Source organism: Chiloscyllium plagiosum, chromosome 34, assembly GCF_004010195.1.
Source record: "Chiloscyllium plagiosum isolate BGI_BamShark_2017 chromosome 34, ASM401019v2, whole genome shotgun sequence".
NCBI lineage: Eukaryota > Metazoa > Chordata > Chondrichthyes > Orectolobiformes > Hemiscylliidae > Chiloscyllium > Chiloscyllium plagiosum.
The window spans coordinates 21,673,106-21,681,995 of record NC_057743.1 but is presented as its reverse complement, the minus strand read 5'-3'; the positions used below and the strand labels follow the sequence as shown (position 1 = coordinate 21,681,995).

Here is an 8,890-nt window from a genome sequence, read left to right as displayed (position 1 = left end):
GTGGGCGCGAGTCTTGCACCTCCTGCGGTTGCAGGGGAAGGTGCCGGGAGTGGAGGTTGGGTTGGTGGGGGCTGTGGATCTGACGAGGGAGTCACGGAGGGAGTGGTCTTTACGGAATGCTGATAGGGGAGGGGAGGGAAATATATCCTTGGTGGTGAGGTCCGTTTGTTGGAGGTGGAAATGACGGCGGATGATGCGCTGTACATGGAGATTGGTGGGGTGGTAGGTGAGGACCAGTGGGGTTCTGTTGGAGTCTTTTGCCACGTAGGAAATGAACAACAGTGTTCAATGATTAAGCATATGTTAGGTGTAAGTGTAGAGGCACCTTTGACAGGACAGGTAAAGGTTCTCTTTGTACAGGGTTTAAGGCCTACTGAAGAGGATGTGACAATGATACTGACTGAAGAATACTAGTTATCAGCAAATTTGGGAAATACAACATGTTCAATATTTGGTAGCCTCTTCTTTAAGGACCCACTCAGAGAATTCAAACATATCTCGTAATATTATATTGTTTTGTTGGTTAGCATTCTTTAATGTCATATCACACTCAGGCACTTTCCATTGTGGCTTGCTGAGAGGCAGGTGAGGGGAAACAAGAATAAACCACCCCCCCACCCCCAACGGCAGCTTGTTGAGGATAGTCACCCAGTTTGTTCATGAATCATTCGGTACTGCTTCTTGTTTGCAATGCAAGACCCCTCCCTGACTCTGATCTACCCCAGTTGAGAAGTCCCATTGGTGAACAAGCACTATCCTTCCATTCTCCACCACCTACCTTTACACCAACACTTGCTCTCCCTCGAACTCTACTCAGTACCATAGTGTTGACCTTTAACCAAATTTCTCCAGGGATGCTCGTAAGGCTCCTGCCCCAGTGCAGTAGGAGTCCACTCTTTCTCAGGGAGTGACACCTTTGACTGAGCTGATGTCAATCAGAGTCAATCATCAACCTCCAGCAAGCATCGTCAGATTGCAGGGATGGCAATTGAGTCTGCGGAAGTAGTCTAAAGGAAAACTATCTTCCTTTTTGGGTGGCGTGGTGACAAAATGATTAGCACCGCTGCCTCACAGAACTAGGGACCTGGGTTTGATCACACCTTGGGCAGCTGTCTGTGTGAAGTTTGCACATTCTCTGTGGAGATTTCCTCTGGGTGCTCTGGTTTCCTCCCACAGTCTAAAAATGTGCAGGTTAAGTGGATTGGCCATGGGAAATGCAGAGATAGGGTGGGTCTGGAAGGGCTGCTCTTTGTAGGCCTAGCATGACTTGATGGGCCAAATGGCCTGCTTCCACACTGTAGGGGGTCTACCTCTTTTTTGGGTCAGAAACCTTTTTGTTCTCTCCTGGGTTTTGATTTAACAGCCCTCTTTAATATTACTGCTGTACCCAAGGCTCAGACAAACACTAATCTTCCTCTTAACTGCCTTGCTATGATCAATAGAGAGCGCCCTATGTAATTTAGCCTCTACATGAAGCTCTGGTGACCAGGAAGGGCATTCTTCTTTGTCTTTGTCATTTTATTGCCCAAAAGCAGATCTCTACCATGGGCAGGTCAAGGAGACTGGTCCCAAACTCATCCTGCCCAGAGCAGGGATCATACTCTCTGCTGTAATCACCAATTTGATAAACACCAACTACCTGTGCCAACTCAAGGATTTGCAGTGTTGTGGCAATGTGGACTTTTTCAAACTTGCTGTTCAGTACAGCATTCATTCTATCACATGACTGACCTGGAATTGTTCCTGCTCTTCCCACCTTCCTGTGGAGTGTGTTCCAAGGATTGACAGATTAATACACACTGGCGGTGATTATGAACTCACATTCCTTGGCCATCAAGTCCTGGAATGGAATTTGGACCCAAAGCTTCTGGCTCAGAGGCAGGGACATTACCGACTCCAACACATGGCCTCCTCTCTGACAGCATCAACAGCCCTGAAAATTCTGACTGTATCATACATTTCCAAGCAAACTGCTTATCTCTTTATCAGGGTTAAATTGAATAGTGCTTTGGCCTGTATTCTATATAGTAAATTGGCATGATTTTATCAGTTCGCAATAAAATCTGGTTTTACTCTGGTCCAATTTGTTGAATCAAACTTTTTAAAAGCTCCACTTGACAATGACTCAGATACAATCAACAAAGATCAGAGTACATTAATATGTGGCATCTTTAGAATTTCCTGTATCATGTCACAATCAAATGGATTACTCTTGAAGCAGAGTCACATGCAGTCACGATTTAAGGCACCTATATTTCTGGTTCCCTATCAAATACACATCCAATGTGTGAATATTGAGCTCTGAGTGGCCACTTACCGATGTGTACATTGGCAGAAAACTGGTAGATGCCAGTTATTGGGGCTGTAAATCTCCCAGTCGACACATTCATTCCAGATCCTCTCAGGAATGCACCTTTTGCAAGTGGCTATAGTAAAACAAACATGTTTTTGTAAGGATGTTAAATGAAACCAATGCAAAAAATCATTGGCCCTAAATCACTGTGTGTACTCTGAAATAGCAGCAAACGCTTGGCACCTTCTGATGTCTGGTATTTTAATGAGATTTATTTGAAAATAGGTTCGTGGCTCTATTGTGGCTGGCAAAAGAATGTTATAAGAAATTATTAAGTAGCTTCTAATTTTGCCAACAGTAATTTCTAAGCTTTGCTCTACTTTGTTTGATACTTGCAGTTAAGCACAAACACATTTTTCATCCATCTGTAACCACATCAAAATATAACAATATTTTATATTTAATATTTTCTTGCTTTACATGAGCACTGGACCACCCATATAAACGCTACAAGACAAATCACAGGCTGGGAATTGTGTCATGAGTAACTCATCTCCTGATCCCCACTATTTACAAGGGGCAAGTCAGGAAAACTCTCTACTTCCCTGAATGAGTGCAGCTTCAACAACACTCTCACAAAGCTCAAAATCAAGGTCAAAGCAGTCTGCTTGTCTGGCATCCCATTCAGGCAGCAATGTGGACCATTTATGATATACATCACAGCCACTCACCAAGTTTCCTGTGACAGTACCTTCCAAACCCACTGCTGTTTTTGTCTCATAGTCAGTATACCTTTAAGAGACATCCTCATGATATTATCAATGTATCATGGCAAGTGATCTAAGGAATATAAAGCTCTGTTATACACTTAATGGTAAAGTCCTGGGGAGCGTTGCTGAACAAAGAGACCTTGGATTACAGGTTCATAATTCCTTGAAAGTAGAATTGTAGGTAGATAGGATAGTGAAGAAGGCGTTTGGTATGCTTTCCGTTACAGTATTGGTCAGAACATGAGTATAGAAGTTGGGAGGTCATGATGCAGCTATACAGGACATTGGTTGGGCCACTTTTGGAATATTGTGTGTAATTCCGGTCTCCCTCCTATGTTGTGAAACTGGAAAGGGATAAGAAAAGATTTACAAGGATGTTGCCAAGGTTTGAGGATTTGAGCTATTGGGAGAGGTTGAATAAGCTGGGGCTGTTTTCCCTGGAGCATCTGAGGCTGAGAGGTGACCTTATAGAGGTTTATAAAATCATGAGGGGTATGGATAAGGTAAATAGACAATGCCTTTTCCCTGGGGGGAACTAGAGGGCATAGGTTTAAGATGAGTGGAGAAAAATTTAAAAGGGACCTAAAGGGCAACTTTTTTCACGCAGAGGGTGGTGCATGTATGGGATGAACTGCTAGAGGAAGTGGTGGAGGTGGGTACAATTACAGCATTTAAAAAGCATCTGGATGGGTATATGACTAGGAAGGGTTTAGAGGGATATGGGCCAAGTGCTGACAAATGGGACTAAGATTAGGTTAGGATATCTGGTTGGCATGGGTAAGTTGGACTGAAGGGTTTATTTCCATGCTATACATTTCTATGACTCTCATATTCCACCTGGAATGACTTGAACATGCTACTGGAAAGATAATGTTCCATTGTAATCTCATAATTTATAGCTAGCCCAATACTTATGTGCCTGTGAATGTAATGTTTATTAGCTCCAATAAATGTCTGTTGGATTCCTCAATACCACAATATGCACACTAAGTTTCTTGTGTAACAGGAGATAACATAAGTATCACCACATCAGGTAAAATATCATATGGAGGCAAAATCACATCATGGTCAGCAGGAGTGGCCATTTATAAAATCGACTCTAATATCTTTGAGGTAGATATTGAGAAAACTAATTGAAGACCAACTGGACAACTGAAATCAGATAAACTTAAACAATCAACAGCATTAGTTCCTGTGAGTACAGATAGCTGCATCTATCTGTAGGTAGGCCACTGACCTAGAGGGACAGAGCTAATTTCTTTTTTGATTATAGGTTCTTTCAAGAAACTATAAATATCTAAGAATGCTACGTGAAAATAAGACTAACGTTACAAGGCATAAAGACAAGGGACTGCTGATTTAATTTAACAAAAAACAGCGGTTAGATGGTCCTGGAGCACAGTTCCAAAGCTCCATGAAAAGAAAATAAGGCTTTAAAACATTAAAATGTGGTTTTCTATAACATTTACTTCTGTCCAGACCTGGATCAATTCTGCCATTTTCTCTTTCCAATTTAGCACAAAAGTAGTAAAAGCCCACGTGTCATTACTCCTTATTTAGTGCAAGTGCCACCTACAGGTAGAAGCCTGTACTACCAGCATTTCAATCTCCAACAATAAGCCTGTACTTCTTAAAGCAAAACCTATAAAGGGACCAAGTCCAGTCGAACTTTTTATTTACACTGATGGGCTTTTGCCCGAAATGTTGATTCTCCTGCTCCTTGGATGCTGCCCGATTTGCCGTGCTTTTCCAGTACCACATTCTCGACTCTGATAATAAAGTCAGTGACATATAGCTCAAGGAGGGGCAGCACAATGATTATAAGGCAGAATCATGGATAACACAAACTTCAAAATAAATTAGGAAGTATCCAGTAATACTTTGACCGAATTACAATTTTTTCAAACAATGTATGCAGCTCTAATTTACAGATCAAACAACGGCTGGTCAAGAAAAGAGCTCTGAAGTTCTTGCTTGTCATTAGCATGGAGGGTCTTCACTTAATCAACATATCTGGTCTTTCTGTGGATGTTCAGAAAGATCCAGAAAAGAACTTTAAATATCTTTAGGAGCAGCTCAAAGTAATCATTCACTCCAAGATTAACAGTCTCCAACTCAAAGGGTCCATTAACAAATTTATCAGAAAATGCCACAGCATTGGGCATGATCCTGACTTATGCTTCTATCTACTCAACATGGCCCCTTATACCCTCATGCTAATCTATGGCCCTCTATTTATCTTCCACGGCCTCTCTGGCTTCCATGCCAACTTATTCCACTCTAGCCACCCCATTGGCTCTTGATAGCCGATATGCAAACTTAGTTCTAATTCATGCCAATCCAATCCCTGCAACTATCACCTTTTGTCCTCACAACATCCGTAGAAACTCCATAGGCAGATCTCAGGGGCCACAAAAGACAAAATAAATAAAGCTTAAGTGTCTACTACAGTACTCATTATTTTAATACAAAAAATATTCACTAATACAAAAAACATTAATGTCCTTCAACTACATAACTTTTTATAAAAGCCAATACTTCAATGAAGTACTTAATACTATTATTTTTTTCAAAAAAACATTTGAATTCATAGTCCTACTTTAAATATATCAGATGATTTGGAGCCATGAATCAAATGGTGAAGTGACAGAGACCACTCTGTGATAATGGTAGCTTGTGAAATCAGTCATACAACAGAGATGATCATGAATACCTTCACATTTATACTGTCATGACATGAGGTAAACCCTTCTGCTAATTTCAACCAAACACACAGAAAAGCCTACCTTGCCTCGTAATCTGGTAAAGTATGAGTGACAGAGATCTACTCAAATTTCACTATTTAAATAAAAAATGTAACAATTTATTCTCTAACTTCAAAAGAGAATATTAAACAATAACTACCTACACTGTAAGCCTTGTTTGTCTTAACGATTTATCTACCTCCCAGTCTATAAAAATATACTGATTTGATAAAACCCCGATTAAATTTACAATAAATCAAGTTTCAAAACCAGCCAGCTGTCGATCCTCCTCTGTATCTTCCTGGATCTTTTCTTAGGTCTTCTGATGCACAGATCTTTTAATGAAAAGGTACTATTTTGAGAGCGGGTCTACGGGCAGTTTGTATGGCAATAGGTGTTCCCAGTCTTTCTGGCTAACTGCTCAAAATGGATTTTTATACCCCAAAACATTGGATCGTCTCATTGGCTTGATGTTGCCAAAACAGTAAAATTCAAATTCGAATTGGTTTTAGTATCTTGGGGCATAATTTAAACTGATTGGCTGATTTCAAATTGTTGAGGGAACATAGCAACACAGCTCAGCTATTTGTTTCACAGCCAAATGTTACATTTTAAAATTTTCCAGCCCTCTCTGTTCCTGCTAGGTGCTTGCCAGCTTTCACTTTCTCTTAAAGGTACAGTACACACCTACAACTTCATAACAATACCAACAAATGGTGTAAATTAGCAAGTATGTTTTTTTTCTAAATTAAAGGGCAGGAAATCCACTACCTTGATGTTTCCAATGGTCCGGACATCTGGAATGTATTTATCCATTTTCTCTCAGCCACGTTCATAGACATAGACACAGACACACACAAAACACACAACACACAAACACACACACTGACACACACACACACACACAGAATCTAAACTGTAGAAAGACAGTGACAGAGTGGTATAGTGACTGGATTAGTAATCCAGAGAGATAGACTAATACTCCAGGAACATGGGTTCATAATTCCATAGTGGCAGATGACAAAATATGAATTCAAGTAATAAATCTTAAATGAAAAGCTAGGCTGACGGCAACCAGTCTGGATTTTTATGATAACTATTGGTGTTCTCAATACATCTCTCAGCAGGTCATTTTAAACTCTAATATAAACTAGAACTTTTCCTTACATTGTTGTTAACAAGTAAACTGCATGCAGAAAAGATAATTAACAGACTCACAATACTACATTATCAGCTATGATGAAAAATGTACGAATTATATATCATATCATATTTCAGCATCTGGATGTCAAACTAGTGGTGTATGGTGCTGGTTACTTTTGTGTGGAGGTTATAAAAATAACAAGGTCAGATAGTCTTTCTGGAACTGTGACACGCTAAAGAGCAGGTGACCACAAGGCTCCTGGAGTGTTAATGGAAGATGCTTTGCTTATGCTATGGTGTTTATGACAGGGAGAAAACATTAGCTTGCTTTTGGTTTAGAATAATCAAGGATTGATTTTAGTTTAGAAAACACAGAAATGAAAGCTTTTAGGGCAGCTTTGGAAGTTACTAAGGTAGGTCAAAAGCAAATAATTTTCTCTCCTAGAAATGAGAATAGCACAGTTCACGGAAAGCTCAATCACTTCAGTGCAAAAGTTTAACCTGTGAAACGTCCAGACCAGAAGTGTTTGGTTACAAATCGGCAGATCATTAAAAGACCGAACAAGTGTAACCTTTGAGTTTCATAAGCATTCATATAAAATAACTTTACAGCTCACAAGGCAGAATTGGGAAGAAACAGTGATGTCAATCTGAAAGATTTGGTATAGAACAATAATGTCTCTGGAATTGGATCAGGATTGGATGGATGAGGCTTTATTTTGCTGTGTTATAAGATTGTTCAAATTGTGTTCTATGTTTGGAAAGCTTTTTTTTCTTTTAAGTGATTAAGTTTTGTTTTATTGTTAAAGGAAATCTGCAGCCTTAAGTGACTATGTTTTAGTGAACGGTAAGTAATTAAAAGTATGGGACTTAACAGTTTTCATTCTGGGATCTGACTTCATAGAATCATAGAATCCCTACAGTGCAGAGAGAGGCCAGTCAGCCCATCAAGTTTGCACCAACTCTCTTCCTACCCTAACCCTCTAACCTCACATTTACCATAGTTAACACAGTCGGCCTGCACATCCCTGGACATTGTGGGGAAATTTCCCACAGCCAATCCATCTAAGCTACACATCTTTGGACTGCGGGAGGAAACTGAAGCACCCAGAGGAAACCCATATAAACACAAGGAGAATGTGCAAACTCCACACAGACAGTCGCCCACAGATAGAGTTGAACTCGGGTCTCTGGCGCTGTGAGGCAGCCGTGACAATCACTGCCCAGTAGTACCATCTGCTGGTACTATAACACAGGCCTTTTCAAGCCACTCACCATTGTATGAGCTGTGAATGTAGGAAGTCACCCTGCACCACAATCACATTCTCAAGTTACCGTTAGCTCACACTCCCATTCAAGGCAGACTGCAGTCTAACCTCAATTTTGTGTAATCATCCTCTTCTCTCTTGCAGTCCCTTTGCAAAGTGCTTTAATGTCTTGAATTTGCTTATGGTTCACCATTCAATTCGATGCAGCTTTTCCCTGAAGCTCACAGGATAGTTTTTTTTTAATATATTTTTATTAAGAAAAAATAGATTTTTAAATATTACAACAAATACAAAACAATGCAATTCAAAACAGTACAAAAATAGTACAAAACTAAACTCAAATAATAAAAACAAATTCCCCAACCCACCCTGCTATACGAATGTATAAACATATACAGAGAGGTATAAAATTTTAAAAAAACCTAAACTAGCTATTTAACTAACTAAATAAACACCTAACAACAAACAAATAAATAGTAATAACTCAGCCCAGCCAAACAAAACACTCATACATTCACAGTTTCTCCTCCCTGGATATTGGACTCATGAAACACAATCGTTACGGCTATACAAAAGCCCTTGTTAGTGTGGCAGATAAATCTGTGTCCAGGTATTTCAAAAAGGGTTGCCATGTCTTGTAAAAATTCTCAGTTTTGTGGTATACCATATTTG

General features: G+C 39.9%; 1 protein-coding gene across 3 annotated transcripts in view; it reads right to left on the bottom strand.

Annotated features, from left to right (window-relative positions):
• The window catches only part of c1qtnf12 (C1q and TNF related 12), a 96,020-nt gene that overhangs the window by 30,676 nt on the left and 56,454 nt on the right, over nt 1–8,890 (bottom strand). For all 3 annotated transcript variants that reach the window (XM_043675814.1, XM_043675813.1, XM_043675815.1), the window contains one exon: nt 2,318–2,426. In XM_043675814.1, the coding sequence (XP_043531749.1) occupies nt 2,318–2,426 (109 nt within the window). The remainder of the gene's footprint in view (nt 1–2,317; nt 2,427–8,890) is intronic.